The sequence below is a fragment of the Alligator mississippiensis genome, chromosome 4, assembly GCF_030867095.1.
Source record: "Alligator mississippiensis isolate rAllMis1 chromosome 4, rAllMis1, whole genome shotgun sequence".
NCBI classification, from domain to species: domain Eukaryota; kingdom Metazoa; phylum Chordata; order Crocodylia; family Alligatoridae; genus Alligator; species Alligator mississippiensis.
In genome coordinates this window covers 134216972-134239283 of record NC_081827.1, presented here as the reverse complement: position 1 = coordinate 134239283, position 22312 = coordinate 134216972, and the positions used below count along the sequence as shown (strand labels likewise).

The window sequence follows — 22312 nt, the reverse complement described above, 5'->3', positions numbered from 1 at the left end:
ACATACAAATGTAAATGTATAAGTGTCCCATATGAGCTGTTGAAGAATTTATTCTTCAAGTTCCTCCTACCTTGGACAGTTTTTTCTAGTCTTAATTTTAACACTGGAGGTCTCTAAAAGTAGAAAAGTTAGTTGTGCTATCAGATTGAAGGCCAGATCAGCTGATTTGTTCTGGATATTGAGGCAGCCTTGCTTGTTTTTCAGGTTTGAAATTGAAGTTGGAGAACTACTTGACAGCATTTTCCTGGGATTTAAAATACTCTGTGGCAGTTAGTTCTGACCTAACTTGTAAAACTAAAAATTAAAGGATTAAGTTTCCCATGGTTTTGTAAAACAACAAAGAATTCCATCTTGAGATGAGAAACAGTCAAGAGAAGGGCTGTAGATTTGTTCTGTCCTTTGCTATAAAAACACTAAGATATCCTGTTTGGAGATGTGAAGGTTCCAAAGAAACTAAATGCGTTTTTTAAAAGAATGATGTGATCTCTCAAAAAAAAAAGGGGAAAAAATAGTTTTGAATTGGACAACCACAAGAACAATAGAACACTTACACATGTCTTGACTGCACTCAGGTTTCCCTTAAACTGTTTTTGAAAATAGTATTATATTTTTTTTAATTTAAATCAGTAAAAAAAATGGCCCCTGCCTTACTAAATCTGGGTTTACAACTACTACAAATGCCATGGCTCCTGGCTTCTGGGTGGAATTTTCCATTGTCAGTTCACTCAAATTTGTTCCGTATTAAAAAAAAAAAAATTATACTTGCTGCAGATAGGCAAAATTCCCTGAAGTTATTCAAATAATCCCTTTTTACCTGAGAGGGTCTTGCCATCAGCCTATGCACACCACTCTACAGTCAAATCAAGAAACTGTGCATAAAGTCCAACCATGCAATAATTTTGTATCTCCCATACATTTATTCACATTTTCCACGGATTCTGTACACTTTCTTACAACATATTTAGAACTACCAAAAACATTTAAGTTACAAGGCAAGTTAAAAAAAAATAATCAAATAAGCTAAGTTTCCTACAAACAGAATTCAGAGTATTTGAATTTTACTTTGATAGAAATAACAATGAATGGTCACATTTATTAATTTGCTCAGTAGTTTAATTGACTGAACTCACACTAGTTCATGCCATTTGAAGTTTGGTTTAATCTTAAAGTTTTTGCTCACAAGTAGTAGCTACAAAAATTACAAATAAAGTAACTTAAGGCATCAAAAATAAAGTTTGAGACACTTTTAAGAAGTTTAACGCACATTGTAATTCATATAGTTTCTACTATAAATTTGTTCAACTGAGATATTTAAATCTCCATCACAGACTATGCGGCAGAGGTAACCTCCTTGACTCAGCATCCTACTCCAAAACAGATACTTTTAGCATAAATAAGAGGGTTATTTTTTAATAAATGAAACCAAATGTTAATGTTTTACTAAATAAACAGGTTGGTTTTTTTTGGGGGGGGGTGGAATCAGAGAGCTTAATATTTGGAGGGCTTTTTGACAGAGATTACTGGGGGGGGGGGAGGAGGAGGGCAGGGAACAGGGGGGAAGTGTAGAGCAAGAATAAGCAAAATCCACAGAGATTCCAAAAACTAGTCAGACTATGCACAGTTATAGAAGTAAAACTTCTATTTCATATCTCAAATTTGGAGGAAGTTTCTTGTGCACGAATAGGCAATAGCTGGACAGCAAGTATTTAATGCCATTACATTAAAATTTGACAGCAATATTTTGATGTCCTAACCACGACATGAAAGTGTGATTTAATCCTGATTTGGACTGAAAAATTGCTTCAGTGTAAAATCATTTTGACATTCTAGAATCAAGTATATGGTCATTTATTAATATCTTTTCTTTTAATTCATTTTGTAATTAAAGTTTCTACTTTATATTCTGGAACAACTCAGAGCAGGAGGCTATTAACCTGCGAATGAATTCTAGAAACTACTACTTCAGGCTTCTTCCTCAGAAAGCTCTATGGATTACAACACTTCGAGCAATTCATTTCTAGGTAAGGAGACAAAAATTCTCACTTCAAGAAAAAAAAAAGTTTACCTTCTCCCCAATTGACAATTTTAATATTTAAAGAATCAATACAAATTGTATGGACTTAACATATACATTTTATAACAGTTACAGTTGGGAATCCTAGTTACTTTTCTGGTTTTAGTTGTTTTTAAAACAAAACTGGAAGGTTAGGAAGTTTTAAAAAATTGGTTTTCATATTTGACATTTATGCATACACTTTACTTTTGAGGGAGACTTTTTATATAAAACACTCATGCGTCAAAATGAGTAAAATCTTTTCTTCTCTCTCACTGGGGCTTTCCATACTACTTTAGACAAATACATGCATGACTAGAGAACACAGTGCACCACTTCCTTCAATCACTCTTTGCCATAGTACAATAGAAAAATGAGTATTTGCTACAACGGGCATTGCAGGGTACAAAGTTTCCAGCATGTTTTTTTGTACCCTCCACCCACACTGGTAAACATACAATCAATATTAAAAAAACAAGTTTTGCAACCACATGCGTACATCATCTGTCATTAACCATTTTATTCAGTTTGCCCAACTTCAAAAAGCAAGCCAGTGTTCATGTGCAAAAATCCCAGATTTGCCTAATTTCAGAGGCAAATTAGTGAGGATGGTTGTGCAAAGGCCATGTGGAAAGTTTAATTTGCCTCCCTTAATAAATCATCGTTCTGTTAATTGGTCCATATCTCAACTGCTGAAGAGCAGATTGTTACTACATTTACTTGCGCTTTAGAAAGTAAACAAATACCAGGCAGATACACCTGTAACAGTCCAATACATAATTGCTCTTAAAGTTTGAGGTGCATAACAAGTCTGCTTATCACAAAAGGATAGTATTCCCTTTAAAATCCAGTGATTTGCAGCCTAAAGAACAATTTTTTTCACTGAGATTTATATTTAATTAAGACATTATATTCTAACAACAAAAGCAAAATTATTTGAGCCCTTAGCCATTCAACCTGAGCCTGTAACAACTTGCACAAGATTCTGATTCTCATTCACACAAAATTAACAAGCAAAACCATTAAGTTATTCAAATCCAGGTACCAGCAAAACTACAAAATTTCAAGGGGGCGGGAAAGATGAAAAAAACAAAAAAAAAAACAACCTTACCTTGAGGGAGCTAACCATACATACAGTTAGTGCTAAGATACCTAACCAACTGCAGAAAAGGCACCAACTTGCATTAAAATTGGTATAAGCTTCCTTCCAGTTTGACACATTAAATGCTTTTACGTTTCAGAAGCTGCTTTTTAAAGCAAGCAAAGGGCAGGAGGCTTTGTCTGGTCAAACGGTAAGGGAGGGAGACTGACTGCAGCTCCCTTTAGAGTTCCCCCTGTCTGTGCTCTTCTACTTGAGCTGTAGACAAATTGGAGAATATAACTTTTCTTGTCCTACCAGGCAAAGACTCCTCATTTTTAGAGAAGCAACTATAATCACCCCACACATGAAACCAGAATAAGATAGGACGTTGCATTATATCAAGGGTTGACAACCTAGTTTGTGCGCTAGATCCAGCATGTGAAGAGATTTCTGGCCTGCCAAGTATACTAGGATAGTAAATGTAAACATAGCCCCTAAACTAGGGGCCAACAGCCTGTGGCCTATAGGCTAGATCCAACCTGCAGAGCTATTTGAAGCAGCTTGCAGACATGTGCAGCTCCAGCAGCATTTGGTTTTGGTGGGGGAGGGAGAAGCAGCAGAAACTGGGTCCTAGTATCTGCCTTCGCACCTGACCTGGCCAGGGTCATCCTAGCTCACAGCTTAAGAAATTGCTGACCATCTGCCCTGAAGAAATGCACCATCTAGTGGCACAATACATTAACAACTGCTGTCTCTAGCAGGCTTTAGGACCAAGCTGTTTCATAGTTTCGTAGTAGTTAGGGGTCAGAAGAGACCTGAATAGATCATCTAATCTAACCTCACGCCACTGGTTGGAGCACACGCTGGGATCACATGACCCCAGACAGGTGTTGCCAACCCTTGTAGTAGACACTTTTCTCAGCACAAGGGACAAATTGGTGGTGGTGTTTGCCCTCCACTCCCATAGCAGGACACAGTTGGATAGTGTACAGGAGTATGGTTTAAACTGCCACAACCTGGCAGATGTTCAATAGCTTATTGGGTTCCCCAATAAATCAGAACTGGAAGCAGACTTAGTGGCAAGGCATCCCATAAAACAGATTTTAGACTTGGGCTCCTAATATCTGGGACATCAAAAAAATAGAAAAAAGAAAAAAAATCTTTTCCTCCCAGCCCTTTTAGAGTCACAATGAGCTGGGACCAGGTTTGAAATTATGCAAAATTGATGGCAGCAGCCATTGACAAACAGATGGAAGAGTGAAGAAAGAAGCCACGATAACTTGCACTACTAATCGTTTTAGGAACAGCATATCCTGCATTTATGCAGGGGATTAGACAAAATTATCCTTTAAATCCCTGCCAGCTCTCTGATTCTGTTTAGATCCAATATTTCCCCAATGGAATTAAAATTAAAAAAATTCTAGCCTGTATAAGCCACATCCTTCATACCTTGATCTTCCTGCAAGCCCAGGACAATGAGTGTCCCAAGAGCTATAAAATTACAACTAATCTCTACAGTACTTATCAATATTGGATATAAGCAAGTAGTGTATTGCTGCTTTATTACATCTGGGAAGACTCAGCTATGTATTAGTGTTGTAACTCAAGTTTAACAGAGAAGCTCTTGGCCACATTCAGAGACTTTTACAAGAAAGAAAAATGTCAAGGGGCATCAAAATTCAGTTTTATAAAAGATGACATCCTAAGATCACCAAGACTTATCAAAAGACCAGGTACAGTCTGGGAAATGGAAATACAACTCCCCCAGAATGCATCTGAAACATGAACTGGAGAGCAGGTAACCTATGGAAAGAGGGACTAGTAGAGTCACTACTCTTAGTCTTTAAGATCCGTCAACAAGTAGTGCCAGTTGTGGTTTGAATGAATGTACTACTCCAGTTTCCGGCTGATACTATTGCACCCTAATGAAGCACAACAAAACTGACAATGCTTCCCAGGAATGCTACAGCCAATGAACAGGAATAACGAGAGCAGTCAGATCATTTTCTTCTAAGAATGAAAAATGCAGTCTCCGAATGTTAAAAACAGTCGTCCTTCCAAATTTAAAGACTGTAACCTACAATAGCTTTGCTATTCAGATACGATTTCAGTTAAGAGTTTGAAAGTTTAGACTTTTTACTGGAAAGTTGACACCAATTTTATATTAAAAAAATTCTATTCAGGCTAGAAATATAGTTTTATGAGTTAAATTAACCTCCTCCCTTTTCAAGAACAGGAGGTTACTGCATTGCACTGTAAAATCTATCTACAAGAAATGTCTGGTACCACACTTTTCCTGATTGTAGTCCATTCAGCAGTCACTTTTGCTCAGTGTTACAAAGAAATGATCTAATTTAAGCATGTACATTTTGTTCAGATAAAGTTCATGCATTTAGGTATTTCAAAAGGGAGGGAGGACAGATTGACACATGTTCTATTAAAATGTTTATTAGCCATTTTAGCTTTCCCCACAAAACCTTCCAGAATTCCTATGATAGTTCTTAGAATGTCAGAGTAGAAAGTTAAGTATTCTAACAAAGTTGAGGAAAAAAAAAAGAGCAGCAGCAGTTTGGCAAAAATTCTTGAGATCACTTGACCATAACACTTGCCTCCTTTTTCTCCAGTAAGATTTTGTGCAACTCATCTGCATCTTCACTTGTTTTCACTCTTATTAACATAGTGATGGGGACAGTGGGGTTCTTCTCATCAACTGGTGGATTGGGAACACAGACAATAAGAACGTTGTTTTTTCCTGTTCTCGTGCATGGCATCTTGGGTGGAATCAAAACATTCAAGAGTATGTTGCCTGCATTTGTGGGGCAAAAAAAAAAACAAACAAAAAAATCAACAACACTATTAGGTTAAAATAACAGGTTTTAAGAAAAAAGTTAACCTGATATTGGTAAACTTACAAAGCAGGGATTTTAGCTAAAAGGTGGACTGAAGTAGTAATAATTTTTCTACATTATTCCCCACACCTGCAGGAGACTGTGGCTGCACTACTCTACTTCACAATTTTATTGGAGAAGCATCAGCAAATTGTTATGATTAGAGAAATTTTGCAGAGAGAGCTTTGTGTGCAAAAAGTGGTAGAGGTACAGGTGCAATTCAAGAATACTGCTGGGGATAACTCATATAGTGTAAAGCAGGGGTAGCCAACCTGTAGTATGTGGCACAAGTGGCATGGGCAGCACAGCAGCACATAGGACCAGGAGCAGAAGGCACAACAAGAGATTAGACAGGGAGCACAGGGCAGGAGGCAGACAGGGCAGGGAAAGGTAGAATAGATATATGCAAAAGCAGCATTAACCCAAAACATCTTCAGTTTGAGTATGTATCTCTAAATAGCAGCACTGACCAACTAAAGGTATAGGCAAGTTGAGGCCTTGCACCTTTGTCTTTCTACCAGTAGATACTGGAATATGCTGCTTTACCCTTTAACAAAAGGGCCTATGCTAAATCCTTTTACCATTTGTGGCTGTAGGGAGCTATATGTGGTACTAGGGAATGACAGGATACCAAAATTAGAGGAAGTGGTAAAAGCAGCATGTTATAGTCAAGAGTCAGGTTATTTCTCAGAGTAAATTATTTTGCAATTGAAGTGGGTAAAATGTCCTACATTTAAATTCCTGCTGAATGAAGAATTACAAACTGAAATCCAAGCTCACAGACATAAATAAAATGATTATTTGAGATGTCAAACACGGTCTTGTGAACACCAAAGAATTAGCATGCAATAGCTTTTACTTTAGAATTGGATAAGCTGTTATAGAACATGATGCGTCTTTGTGATGAGACAGTTCATTCAGTAACTCACTAATGTATTCCCAGAGTATGGTGTATAATATGCATAAGTGAATAATTTTTTAAGGGTCATATTTACTGCTAGAGTATTTATTTGTAAATAAAAATAGACAAACAGCAATATTTATGAATAGAAGACAATGTTTTCAAAAACATGGTAAATAATTCAGAACACAGCAGCAATATTTAAGGGTAATTCAATCTTCATCTTCCCTTTCAGATCAGTTTTTCAACACAATGAAATTTAGGACATTGTGAAGATTATAAAAAAAGCATGCATCGTTTGGATTACAGCACTTTGTGGGCAAATTCAGGAACTGTCAATATAGGTGAAAAACTGAATTTGCAGTCATGCCAAAACACTAATTCCAAAAAAAAAAATCTGAAAAAGAGAAGAGATTTTTCTAAATCATCTGCTCATGGGAAGCCATTTAAAAAAAAAAAAGGCATACGAAAAAGCTGCGTTAAGTAACTATTTTGGAGATGGATCCTAAGGAACTGCTAGAAACTTCAAGTGCATTTGTTCAGAATTGCCAGGACAATTTTTTTCTAACATTCTGAAGTATGGTCACACAAACAAACCACAGCACCAATATAATAAAGTTTCACTCTAATGCATACTACCTTCTATAAGAGTTAGGGGTTCACTAATAGAGATTTTTTGGGCTAATACCAATGGCTGATTTTTAACAAGCCATATCAGCTGATACCAATCTGATTGCCAACATGCAGCAGGGCAGTGTGGAGAGCAGGGTCTGGCAGGTAAGTCTGTTGTAAGGGAAGGGAAAAGGGAAGGGGGGGGGGGGAGAATTCAGGCCCCAGTGGTGAGGGAGTGGGGCTAGGGCATGGGCAGGCACTGCACAGCCAGGGCAGGAAGCAGGACAGAGCAATGGCTTTCCAGGGAGTGCGGGGTGGTGGTGGTGGCTCCCGTGGCTGCCTGCACCACAGGAGGGCAAGGGGGGCTGTGTGCCCCCGGATTGGCATGTGGGGCAAAGGCGGTGCTGGGCTCTTCCCAGCCAGGTGCTGGGCTGGACTGGGCTGCACTTGGGGTGGGCGGTGGCAGCGCTAGGAGGCAGCTATGGCAGGGGTGGGACTGCAGCCACCCCAAAATTTGCTGTAGCCCCCCACCTCCACTCCCAGTGCCACCGCCTGCCCTGAGCACAGCCCCCTGGTCCCAGCCCACAGAAGCAGATACCCTTGCCCCGTGTGCAGATTCAGGGGCATGCCCCCCCATGACCTTTCAGGCTGCGTGCAGTGATGGGAGCTGCCACCCCTTCCCCATGCCCCCTGCATATGCCGTAGCTCCATCCAGCTCCCTGCCTGAGTTATGCAGTGCCTGCCTGCCTCCCCTTAAAATCAGTGCACCTCTAAGAAGAGTGAAGAGTGAATGTTGCTTGTACAATCACCAAACGAACTCAATCTTCACATACTGTAAGTACTGAAGGCTGCAATGGAGGTGACGTTTAGTATAACATCCCATCCCATTGCTATACCCAAAGGAATAAATCCTTTATTCTGTCATTTATGGAAGCTAAATTCACACTGCTACAATTTTTATGTGCATTACTGGCTTGTACAGGATGCATCTAATTTGGTGTTTATTGCTCTAAATCAGTGGTTTTCAACCTGTGGGGGTCTGTCTAAAGGGTCCATGAAAGAGAACTATGATTAATCAAAAGTATGTGAATACTCACACAATTCAAAGGGATCCACACCTCCATTCACAATATTTTGGGTCCACAAATGAAAAATGTTTGAAAACTATTTATTTAAATTGTTTTAGACTATCATATTCTGTTTCAATACTGAACCTTTAGAATTTTCCAAAGCTAGCTACCCCTTTAATTCTTTTATCAGTTGACTGCATTCACCTACCTTAAAGATGTAATAAAAAAAAGTGCATAAACAGAAAGGCTTACCAGATGTAAGCTGACATTCAGAGTTTTGTAACCTTACATTTCGTCTGCAACAATATTTGGCACGTTTTCAAGGCTATATGCCAGATTTATACTAAAATAACCAGAAGCCTGGAGTGGAAAGCACTTGCCAAAGCTCCTCTGAATGCCATCATATACAGAACTGTTAAGATCACACATTAAAACTGCACTACTTGTCTTTGGTGTTTACAAACATGCAAGGAATACTATTAGTTCATGAGAGCTGCCAATGACTGACAGCACAGGACCCATCAGAAAAGTCACAATGCTCTTCAGTGAAGTTTAAATTGATAACCCAGACTCAGAAGGAAATTACATACCTAAATTGGTATCTGCTCGCACTAACAGCTGAGTTTTCTCGTTTCCTGCAGGCTTCAAGTGTAGCGTTCCTATGCCCTTTTCTTTAAATTCATTATTTTTTTTGTAGAACAGTTTACACCTATGCAAAAGAGGTCACACACAATATTACTAGACAGGTAAAAATATTTTAAGAACTTCCCCAAATACACAATGCACTTCTCTATTTAAGTCTTAAACATTTAATATCCTACAGCTTGATAACAAACCCCCCTACATATCCTGTCGCCTAAATCTTGTCTCATAAAATACATTTAGGTTTCTATTTCAACTACCCATTCCTGACAACCCTAAACCAGGGGCAAACTATTTGTATCGTTATTTCTGTGAAAATATGATTGATTAGGCTCCAAAGCCAACTTTGTAAAATTTCCGAAACAAACCGCAACCAAGCTATGAAAGCCTTGATTACCCACATTCTTTTCAACACTTAAACCACATATACAGTGCACAATATTTACAAACAAGGACATCATGCCTCTGGTGCAAAGGGGGGCAAGACAATTAAGAAAAAGTATTCAAATGTAAATATGTAGTACACGAGAAAATGCAGTACTGTATACCCCAAAACAGAATATGCACTGTCTTGGAAAAGCAGAATGAAAAGATTTTTTTCAAGAGTTATGGCTGCACAGAGCAGGAACAGAGCCTAATCTTCAGTTGACTCATTTCCCTTCCTGCTTAAATAAAGCTACAACCTAGCTGCTCCAAAAGACTGGTCTCCTTGTATGGATTTGAGATTCTGAAAAAGAGCTAGTCTCCAAAGCTGTAAAAGAGAAGAAGAGAGACCAGAAGCATTTAGCAGAAAGCAAAACTCCCCCTAAAAAGGGGCTAGTTTGATTAGAACATCAAGACTATTATTTTGACAGAGAGAGAGAGGTTAACACCTCTGGAGTGAAGTAGAATGAGCTATTAAGTCAAATGACTACCTTCACCATTTGAACAGTAATGCAACAGCTGCTGAACTGGAGAAGGAATCAAAATAGGGTGCTTCCATCCTGGACAGTAACTCAGCTTGCCTACTTAAGGCACACAGGTGGGGCAGACTGGGAAGGAAGGAAGGAAGAGGTGCGCTAGTATGCAAGTAAATATGGTCGTCCCAGCCATTCTATAGGAATGAGCTAGAAAACAAGGAGTCAGTCAGTCTCGCATGATAAAATCAAAACTTAAGCAGCAACATCAGAGCACTCTTCAAAATAGGAGATCTGAACTTATTTAAGTCAAAACCTCTTAACTTCCAAATTTTTACCTGCTATGTTGAAAGTTATACTTTAAGCACCTTTCTTCAAAAATACTGAAAGATGGAAGCCCAATTTTGCAAAAGGTAAACAGATACATAAACATCACCCACACACCATTTACTTCTACAGGACAATTCAGGTGCTTGAAACTGAGCATGCACAGAAGGGTGGAGGGTGGGAAGTCTTTTGCCATAAACAGCAATTACATCTGTGTTGAGAAATATGCTTTTTTTCCTGTCTCAAAATGCGAGTACACATGCACTGAGGTGTTTTTTGTGGCATAAAAGCAGCTGTTCTGTGAACTACTGTATCTTTCAAAGAGCAATTTCTCGAGTTTTTTTTAGCACCACAGGTAATAGCTGTAAAGTTACACATAGTGCACTAGGAGTCTCTTGGGTCCCCAGTTTTCCAGTACTTTATTCTCTACCACCTCCCTCCAAAGGCTCCTCCCTGATAGCTTGCTGCTGGATAGATGGTCAGGACACCCAGCACTGCTGTCCCCTTGCAAATGGCTCAGCTGACCATGTAGCTGTCCCCTGCCTCTGGCTTAAGAAGCAAGAAGTGTGGCTGCAGTGTACACCTTTGAGGCAACTTTGTGCACTCCAAGAAGGGAGCTGGAATATATAGATGTCTTTTTCCAGGATATTTGCAGCATTAGGAAGTTCTTAGGACGGCAACGGAATGCCTGTCTATACCCTTTAGAGCCTCAAATACTACAACTGCGCTTTTAATGGTTTTAGTTTAAGAACAGTCTCATGTCAAAACAATATTGCTTCAATATTAACAATGAAAAGCTAAAGTTAAATGAAAAATGTTTTAAGCACTGCAAACTATTTCAACGAGATAGGAATAAATACCCTGGCTTAAACTGAAGCTGGCACTCCTGAGTGAGATGTGCAAAACTGCAAAAGTAATCTTGCAGGAAAATCCCAAAAATCTGATGACGTATTGGTCTCCATTTTTCAATTTTGGCTCGTATAAATTCAGTACCTCAAGAAGGTGAAGTTGTTGAAATAGAAATTTGCAGATGTTTATACTCTATTTAGATTTCTCAATTTAGGACAACACAGAAAATAAGCAACATGCTAAAATTAAACATTAAAAAGTAATCACTTACTTCTTAGAGTAGAAAGCATCATCTTCCTTTATTTCATTAACAACTACTTTGGGTGGTTCCTCCTCATCTTCATCTCCTCCTTAAATAAATATTTAACAGTCACAAACACCTCTCATGAAAGACCGATTTGAGGGTTCACTTTGTGTTATATATACAGATATTTTTCCAAATTAGATTGATATACTATTTGGTCTTTTTCTAATGCTATTGTTATATTCCTTTGCATTAGAGCAATGGTTTTCAACCTTTGTTTTCATTTGCAGACCCCTAAAAAGTTTCAAATGAATTGTAAGTGTGGGTATCCACACACTTTTTGATTGATCATAGTCTACTTCTGTGGAACCCTTAGACAGTCTGCAGATTCCCAGGAGTCCGCAGACCACAGGTTGAAATTTGAGCCACTATATTCATGTAACCTTTTTAGAAAAAAAGTTTTTATCAATAGGTCACAATAGGCCATGGGCTATATTAGGGGCTGAATCTTAAGGGGTTCCCAGAGGCTCTTCTACAGGTTAGTAAAGATTACAGAAAACTACTTTACTCAATGGGATTCAGTGCTCAGTCTAAAAGATCCCATTAAACATTTCTACGATACTTAGTTTCAGTTTTCAAACTGTGGATTTTTCTCTTCAGAGAGAACATCCTTCTTAACAGTAGTATATGGAGGCAACAGACCTGATTATCTACCCACTTCAGCCCTACTGTCACAGAGTTTGTCACGGAGTCAAGCCCTTACATCTCTCTCTACAAGTGCAAAGTTTCAAGAGGTTAAATCAGGGGTGGGCAAAACACGGCCAGCCAGGCCATTCTATCCAGCCCGTGGGGCCCCTAAAAAACTTAGAAAATATGAATCTGCCCTGAGCTGCCTGTCATGCGGCCCTCGTTGGCTTGCTGAAACTCAGTAAGTGGCCCTCTACCCAAAATAATTGCCTGCCCCTGGGTTAAATGAATGAAGTTATACCCTAGCTGACTTCCTGCCCCTGGAGCAGGAGGCTGGACTTGATGATCTTTGAGGTCCCTTCCAGCCCTACCGTCTATGAATCTATGAATAGAGGACTGCTGGGGGTGGAGTAGATCTGGGCAAGGAGGAAGAGTCTGGAGATGAATGCAAGGAGGGAGGGACAGTAGAAACAGAGAGAGAAACACTGAGCAGAAGATTCCAGAAGTCTCGAGGGATATGTTTCTGAGTATAGCCTCTCCGCTGATTTGAGATCTAGTGTGGGAATGGTATGGTAGAAAGGAAAACCTACCATGGCAGCAGGCTTGCCAGGCTGTAAGAGAGACCCTGTTTGAGAATATTTTAATCAAGTTCCTCTACCTGTGGGTAAAACAGGCAGGCGTGCAAAATGCAAACAGTGCAACGAAGAAATACAAGGCCTGGTTGCCCAATCAGGAGGAAGCCGTTTTTTTAATGCCTGTAATTTAACTCTGTTGCTCTCTCAGGACAGAACCAGCTGGATCTAGCGCTATCTCCAGCTCATTTTCTTATCAATATTACCAGGGTCAATCCTTAACTGCTGAAGAGGAGCTAGCTAACATGGGCATCCACCAATCACCCCTCCATAATACCAGCTATAATAAATTTCAGGGCTACGGGTGAACCATTCAAGAAATATAATGTTTGCTGATGAAAGTTTAAAGGAAGTCACTTAAGACCTAGATCTACCAGAGAGAATTTAAGTGATAATCCAGCTTTTAACAGCAGTAGCTTCTTCTGTAGGTATAGAAAGAATATTTTCTTCCTTTGGACTAATTCATTCTAAATTAAGAAATCCCTTGGGAACTGAAAACACAGGAAAGCTTGTCTTTCTTATCCAGTCTATAAACAAACAGGAAGAGTAAGGTGAAGACTGAGTTTGCTGCATAGCCCAGTATTTCAAGTTTCTTATGCTGACCTGGCTGAAATTAATTTATTTAATTTTTGTTCAAAACACATTTCACATTTATAACTAAAATAGTAAAAAATTCAAAAATATATATTTTTGTTTTGTTAAAATATATACACGTTTGCTGTTGAATAAAAAATATCCAAAATATATAAGCTTGTTGCTTTAGTTAAATTAAAAAAAAAAAAATCTAAATGTCTGTTTTTTAGTGACAGTTATTTTCCTCCTAATACAGTGTGGCCAAAATATCCCAAATATCCATGATTAATCTAGGGAATTAGAGATAGTTCACCTCCCAATGACTTCACAAGTATCTGCTTTAGTTAGCTTTGGTAAATAAAACAAGAAAATCATAATTCAGTTTTCTGATGTAGCTGCAAAATTAATTTGAAAAAATATCAAAATAAATCAGCTTTAAAATGTATAGTGTGTGTGTACCTTCTAAAATGAAACCTACATCTATCTCTGAGTTTTGAATAATATGTATTAAAGTTATATCAAACAACAAGAATGTACTTTTTGTAGAAAACGATTAAATCAAGACTTCCAGACCAGTAATTTAAATCTATTTGATTTAAATCAAATCCACCCTATCTAGTGCCTCAGCTGGCCGAAGCTGGGGTAACTGGGGCTGCTAGAAGCTGCTTGCAGGAAGCTCTGACACTACTCAGAGATTAGTGCTATGTTTTAGTGAGAAGTCTAGGGTGAGATACCTCTAAGTTTTTGTGGTTAAGCTGACATATTCTTTTTCAACCTATAGTAACTGTTTAAGAAGTTAGTCCATGGAAAAGAAATATTAATCTGTTCTCAATGGATGAGCAACAAAACAGTGGAAAGAAGTGGAGCTAATGGTGCTCCAAGTATATAAACCACCCCGGTTTATCACAACATTCCATGGATTAATTATATTTTTCATATACCACTTCATAAGTAGTATGAAGAAAGTGCTGAAGAAAGTGTTTTTCTTAAATATCATCTTTGATTTAAAGTGCCCAGATATAGTCCCCACACACTGCCAGAAAATGTAAATGAACTCAAAGTTTTGGCAGCTACGAGGATATTTCTTGGATAGTAAAAATAGTGTTCTGTTAACCACTCCAGCCCATATTAAATGTTATTTTCATCTATGTTTTGCTAGTTCAGATTTTAAAATTTTAGATTTTTTTAATTATTTTTAAAAGCTCAGATGTTTTTGGGTAGAGAAGCAATGGGAGTTTTGGGCAGGTTCTCTCTAAAAGTGTTCTACAGAGCCTGAAAGTTTATTAGATACCTACTAGACAGGTATTACTAGACCCCTGAATTAAAACTATGTGAATAATCTACACTAAAATGACAACAAGTTAAGAACTTGGTCTTTCCCCAACTCTCCACTCACTAGGATTTCTATTTAGAAGCTACACCTAACTCACAATACAATACACAGTACTAAGAGAAAAACTGAGTTTTCAAAACTCCACAGTTCCTTAAATGCTCATGACAAACAGCAATGGAACTGGTCAGCCTTATCAATTTCATGTTGCAGCTTTGTGACAAAATTACTGAGAACTGCAGTGAAGCTGAAGCTGCCTGCGTGGTCAGGAAGACTAACATTTCAGCTTGCATATGGCTCACAAAACAGTCTCTTATCCTTTTGAATAAGTCCCAATTCTACAGAAACCGGACTTTCTACGCACCTCCCTGCCACTCCAGTTAGGTGTGGAAGAAATTTAAAAAGGCTTCCCTGGAAGGGCTTCAAAAAAGCATCATATCCACCTCTGCTTATGTGGAAAGCTAGTTCTTACTATTAAACTCAACTTCAGAATTAAAATGTTGTCAACAGGAGTAAGCAGTCAGCATATCTAAATTCCTGCAGTACTAATAACTTACAACCTTCTGAGGCAGAGCAAGGAAAAATAGGAAACCAACTTGAAAGAAAACATGAGTTTCTCATAAACAACTGATTTAGTATTGCACTTATTTTAAAATAAGTGCTGTAAAAAGGAACACGCATACAGAAAAAAAAAATTACATCTTTATGCCTCATTATGGTAGTATAAAAATAAGATCCTTTTATTAGATCTACATTGCTAAAATGAGAACTAAAGATACTGTGATTATCAGTGCTGCTTTGGTAACAGCACTCCCCTCCCCCCCTCCCAGTGTGAGAAGTATATAATAATAGCTAAAAGTTATATTTATCACTACATTGTAATTCATAGATTATACTGGACAATGCAACTTTATCTGTATTACAATATGTTTATCTAATTTAAGGGGTACTTGAAGCTCTGGGCTAACTAGTTTTAAATATAAGAACCAATTACCATGGGTTTGCAACCCAGAATTTCAAGTATACTGTAGCAGGGCACTAGGGTGCCTGCTACTTGGAGAACTGCGATAACCCCCGCAGGTGCCAGTTACTGAGGCAACTAAAGGGCTCACACCTGCTCATACCAATGGCTCACAGCTGCCTAGCTAGCTAACAAGAAGGGGCAGGGCCTGGTTCCTATATAAACCACAGGCAAGAGGCAGTTCCCTACCAGCAGCCAAGGCAGAAGAAGCTCCCTGCCAGAAAGAGACGAGAAGCCTGAATGCCAGAGCAGCATTAGTCCCTGCGGTGGGATAGAGAACCCTGGTAGGCTTGAGCATAGTTATAGCTGGAGGTTTGTTTGTGTTGTAGCCCAGGGGCTTGTGTTTATGTTACTATTTGTTACACCAGTGGTTTGGGTGAGGCTATTAGGGGTTGGAGGAGGCCTCATAGGGGATGCATAGTAGAGTGGAGACCCCAGTGCCAGTGAGGGTGCAGCATTTGGGGTACATAGACCCCAGCCCCAGGGAGGGGCAGTTGAGAAGACCCTGAGAGAAGAGAGCGAGAGAGAGAGCCTGAATGCCACAGAGGGTGTGAAGACGGAGAAAGGGACAGAACAACGTCCATTACATCTGCGAGGCTTGGGGTGTGGTATTGGGGTGGTAGGAGCCATGCACAGCCCATAAGGCTTGGGTGCATGGTACACTTGTGACAGGAGTACCGTGGCCAAGAGGACAGAAGGTAGCCTCCCTATAAAATATATAAAATCAAAGACGTGTTGGGCGAGAATCAGAGGGTGCAAGACAGCAGCTTGGCATGGTAAAGGAGGCAATAGGGGGGAGCACAGTGACCCTGACGTCCCTCCTGTTACATACATATCTAGTACAGATAAAGTTACATTACTATCTTTTATATTCATCATTACATTGAACAATAATATTTAAAATGATCGTACATCCCATATTACGTTAAAAAAATAGAAAAAGGTGCTGTCCCCGCTTTCCCCCCCAAACACACACACAGCATGACATGTTAAGTCATCATGATGCTCAAATTGCAAATTTGGCAGAACATCAAGATTTCAGCAGTCTCCTATGCAAATAAAGTACAAGTCATCAAGGGGAAAAAAATTCAGTGCATAAATTAAAAAAAATTTAAAATGTCTAATCAGTAGTCTGTCATTGATGAGCTAATAAGCAATATCACTAAACTTGAATTTCTTGGTCATGTGGGGCAAATGTTCAGTAATGAAAAATAAACGGGCAGTGATAAATGGCCTGTTTAACCCTCAACAAATAATGAAGCATCATGTTATGTGCTCACAACTCAAGGCTCACCATTTAAAATTTAATTTTTTGAAAGGAAAAGAAATCAGAATTTACCTTTATCATCACTACTACCACTTTCTGTCTGAGCCTCCAATACATTGGTTGGAAGTGGAGTAACAGACTTTGTCTGACTTGTATCTTTTCCAAATAGACGGGAATTCCCAGGGGAGAAGGAGAAACTACTTAGCGTTCCGGAACCAAGAGAACCCAAAACAGAACTGTCAACTTTCTTGCCAAAATTAAATGAGATGGTTGATGCAACTCCTGGTGTTGGTTCTCTGTTCTTTTCTGACACAGATTCCATTTTCTTGTCTGATGTATCCTCAGTTTTGTTGCTATTAAACAAAAATGTTGATCCTTGCTGAAGTTTTGAAGTCCCAAATGTAGAAACAGACAGAGTTCCAGGTGCTGTCTTGTTATTTTCATTCTCAGAACCACTATCACTACTGCTTCCATACTGTTGTTCAATGTTTGCTAAATATTTCTCATAGTCTCTAAAGATAGGTGTCAGATCACACAGTGGATTTGTGTTCACATGCTTTACTATCCAGTCACGCACAGAACAGTTTAGTGCAGTTAAATGTTCATAATAAAGACTACAGCTGCACATTTTACTCTGAGGGTAACCAGATGACTGCTGACTGCCACCATTAGCTTTTGGACTTGCAGTCTTTTTCTCAACCAAGCCAGTAGCAGTTGGACCATTGGATGTAGCAGACCCTGTTACCAAAAAAATAAAATAAAAAGAGGGGAAAAAAAATAAAAAAAATCAACTGTAACATTTGAGCCCTCCTATTCTCCAAAAGGGGCAGTGCATTAAAAAGAGATTTATTTTCCTTTCAAATTTTATATATCAAATAATCTGTATTCTTGCTCAATTAAGCCCCCCATGAGGTCTCTTAACTAGTATCTCAATCCTTTACAACAGTGGTTCTCAAACTCTTTTTTTTTTTTCCATGGACCACTTGAAAAATCACTGACGGTCTTGGCAGACCACTTAATCTCCATCATCAGAACAAATAAATCAAGTGCAGGGCCAAGTACAAATATTCTCAATTTTTCCACAACCTTCCTGCGGACCAGTTTGAGAACTTCTGCTTTACAACATTCCACTAAGTGACAATAGAGCAAGCAACACGCCTAAAAGTAAATAGTTACCATGGACAGCTAGACACACAACACCTACACCAGGATAGCTTTATTCTCTCCCTCCCGCCAGAAATTCTAAATCAGATTCAAGTTATGCCACCAAAGAGGTTTATCTGTCTAGTCCATGTTTACACCAGCTGTAGGAAAGTGAATTAAATAAAGTTTTTTCTATTTTCATTATTAATTTATGTCAAAGTTTGAGAGATCTGAATCTAAACTGAGGCATGTTTCATATTTCACTCCCCTAAAGTTATTAAAATGCAAGTTCTGTATTACACCTAACTACTAAAATGAATATGAACTTGTTTCCAAAAATCCAATTTTGGGGAATCAAATTAAATATTTAATGCCTTGCCTGCTTACCTTTCTAGTTTTTGTAAGAAACCACAGAAAGGGGGTGGTGGAGTAGGGAGGATGGAAAGGAAGTTTCATATTCCAATCTCCCTCCCCAAAACCAAGAGGGTAAACAAAAAATATGAATTTATATTTATACAAAGTTTGAACCATCACATTAACTCAAATTCAAGAATAAAATTGTCATTAACTCTAAAACTCAGCACAGTTAAATTTATAAGTCAACTTACCAAATACAGACTGGGTTTCAGAAGTTGTCTTTAAACTGATGAAAGGTGGAGTATTAGAAATGCCACTGCTTCCATTAGATAGCCCTTCTAAAGGCTTTAATCCTGTACCATTACCGAATCCAGTGAAGCCACCTCCTCCTTTTGCAGAAGGTATAATGAAACCTTTAAACCCTTTAAAAGCTCCTCCACTTTCAGACTGGGAAAAAAAGCCAGAAATACAGGCAGTTACACATACCTCATCCAAAAAATCAAATAAAATCCCCCACATACTTAATATTGGTCAAACACAAGTTCTTAAAACAACGCTGCCGTCATAAGTACCTCACACAGTACTGAATCCTTAAAGAGAAAGCAGTGGATCACTGTTTTTAGTTCACTATATTGGATAAACATTCTAAACCATTCTTAATATCATATATTTAATACTGTTCACCTGAAATCAAAACACAAATAGAATAAGTTCACATATAAATTTTGGAAAACTATACTCAACAAATGCCTGTGCTACCACAATCAACTTCTTGAGAGGAACAGAAGAAACTCATGCTTACTTCAAAAATATGAAAATAAATTTTCAGAACTAAATGTATAAGGCCAGCAATGAACAAGTAGGAAAGACTCTACTTCTAGAGCATTATAGAAAGCAGAAAGGCATTACTAACTAAATATTGTACTAATACCGTTAGAACAGTTTAATCTTATAGCAAGAATGTGTTTTGCTTCTATAAAAGGAAGCATTCAGCAATGTTGATGCCAGTAAACCACAAACTATATTATTTTTCATATAAAGTTTGAAGTCTTGCATCCAAAATTTATTCTGGTTTTCACTTGATCACTATTTAATTATTTTAGTTGAGCTGTTTGGGGAACTATTCAAATTAAAGTAAAAAAAAATGGACTTGTATCTGTCCCTCTGCCCAGTTGGAGAGGGATTAATATGAGAAGGTACAACTGGGTGGACATTTGTTCTCTCTTCCTTTATATTATAAGGAAAATTCTGAAAGCAGAAAAAGTGACTGTATTTAGTCAAATATAAAATGACCCTGAATAAGACAAACCCCAATAATTACTTTCTATTTATAGAAAATTTATAAATGTGGTGTTATTTTCCAGACAAGGTTCCTTGGGTGAATTTGATATCTTTTATTAGACCAACCCAAATAGTTGGAGAAGAGTTGTTAAGCAAGCTTTCAGGTTCAAAAACCCTTTGTCAGGCTAAGGAAGTTTCAGCAGTTGGTGTGTGCTCTTCCTGAATGGAATGAAAAGTAAACAAGCCAGGGGCTGGGCTGGGCTGGGGAGTCAGTTGCCAGGCAGATTATAATTTATCAAAAATCCAATCTATGTTTAGTCCATGATCTCTAGTCTAGTATCCAGGTGGTTGATGAAATGGAGCTCATAGGCTCGCCTCTGGGAAGTGCTATGTAAGTTTCCCTTGAGGATCAGGACAGAGATTGGAGAGAGAGTGGCCATCCTGCGAGAAATATGCCCCCACCGGTAATTGGGTATTTCTGTCTTTCTGTCATTCTGGTGCACAGTTGTTGTTTGGTCTCTCCTACATATTTTCCATCAGGGCATTTGATGCATTGGATGAGGTATATTACATTTCTGGAGGTACAGCTGTAAGATCCTGGGATGCTGATGGCTCTGTTGTGGGGTGTAGTAATTGTGGGGGTGGTGGAGATGTGTTGGCAGGTTTTACATTTCTTATCATGGCACGGTCTGGATCCTTTTGGTGTGTTCTGGGCTTGAGGAAGTTTGCTTCTGGTGATGAGGTTGTTATTTTCCAGGCACAAAAAATAATTATTGGAGGCTTGCCTCAAATTTGTTCCCCTCCCGCTGCTTTAGCAGGGGAAACAAATTTGGGACAGTGGGGAGCCAGGTAGCCCCCTTGTCCTCTCCACCCCCCCCCCCACCCTCCACACACCTTCTTCACTCCTGCAGTCCCTCCCCTACTTAGTGTCAGATCCTGCTTTCTCTGAGCACACAGAAGTGACAGGCAAATCTAAAAACATTGACTTTGTACTATGGTTACCCACAGACTTTATGCACCCAGAATTGATGCGTTTTTCCTCTGCCCCCCCCCCCCCCCAAATAACCCCCAAACAAACAAACAAAACTATTGCAAGTTTTAGCTCAGGTACTTTATAAATACATTTTCAGGCAGCACTTTCATCCTACTTGTACAGAAGACAAACTATACATGATAATTAGTCCAAAGACAAAGGCTCGTGATTTACCATATAGTTTATTGGGAGCCAACACCATTTCAAGCCATGGTGACCCCACACCTCAGCAGTGCTGAGTATGTGTGTTTACTTCTGGCACCACCCACTCATGACTAGAATCAGGTGTTCTTGTCATGAGTCCTGGGATCCTTAAAAAATTTATATGCAGATGAGGCACGGAGCAACCTGGTCCAGCTCCACCTCATGGAGCACAGGGCCACACTAATATGCAACAGGCTGAGAAAGAAGCTGACAGAGGGATCCTGGGTAAACTGTCTGGGGTTCCATTTAGTGATGTTTCCCAGACACTTAAGGCTGGTGAAGAAACAGAAATCAATGGAAATGGAAAACAAAGGTATAGCTCAACTATGGGAGCAAAGAGGAAATTAAGATGTATGTAGTGGCTTGTATTCTTGGAAACAAGTCCAAAACACTGACTTCGAGATAAACATATATAGTAATTTACATATATGCAATTATTACAGACTTAGTTTATGTAGAAGTCATGCACTTTCACTTCTTGCACAGTTCTGCAAGTTGCAGCACAGGCACTCTATTAAAAACTTTTGGGCACCACTTTTGTACCTCCTTATATATAGTACAAACTTTTAAAATTTATTATTAAATTTTGTGTCTCAGCCCTAATTAGCCAAATCCATTCCAAATTCCATCACCTGATAATAGTCCAAAAACAAGAGGCTCATGATTTATCATATAGTTCACTGGGCAGGGTTCCAGCAGTCACCAGCATTTCGAGCCATGGTGACCCCTCGGCCTGCACTGTTCTGGTATGCAAATACAAGACAAGGGGCATTTTTCCCATGCTGGACTGAGGAGCAGGAGGGGGAAGGAACCTTGTCTTATATTCAAGAAAATACAATATTAAACTTCAAAAACAGGTACTTTTCCCTTCAACAATGTGCGTCAACTAAAGGGGCAAAAATACTTGTAAATAACAGAAAACTGAAGGTTATCTTCTAAAGGGAAAGAAAGAATACAGTTGAATGAGGGAGAAACATTACTTGTTTTTAAGACATTTTCCATGCCATAATGCCTAGTTAAAGGGGGGGTGTGTGTAAAAAAGTTTTAAACTAAACCCAAAATGTCTACTCAGGGTTTATTAATACAAATATGTCACTACAGCAACCAAAGCACCAATACAAATCCATCCAAATTCAGAGCAATAGGAACTGGTCACTACTGAACAAACTATTTAATCTTCAGAACCAGCACCTCCTAGGTAGCAAAAGAGATCAGATTTAG

General features: G+C 38.7%; 1 protein-coding gene across 4 annotated transcripts in view; it reads right to left on the bottom strand.

Moving 5' to 3' along the window:
* Positions 1 to 897: 897 nt before the first annotated feature.
* Positions 898 to 22312, bottom strand: part of NUP50 (nucleoporin 50) — a 31053-nt gene continuing 9638 nt past the window's right edge. For all 4 annotated transcript variants that reach the window (XM_059726655.1, XM_014606375.3, XM_019482276.2 and 1 more), the window contains 5 exons: positions 18825 to 19020; positions 17146 to 17811; positions 11591 to 11669; positions 9196 to 9314; positions 898 to 5940 (listed from right to left, as the gene is read on the bottom strand). In XM_059726655.1, coding sequence (XP_059582638.1) covers positions 5723 to 5940; positions 9196 to 9314; positions 11591 to 11669; positions 17146 to 17811; positions 18825 to 19020 — 1278 coding nt within the window. In that variant the 3' untranslated portion in view covers positions 898 to 5722. The remainder of the gene's footprint in view (positions 5941 to 9195; positions 9315 to 11590; positions 11670 to 17145; positions 17812 to 18824; positions 19021 to 22312) is intronic.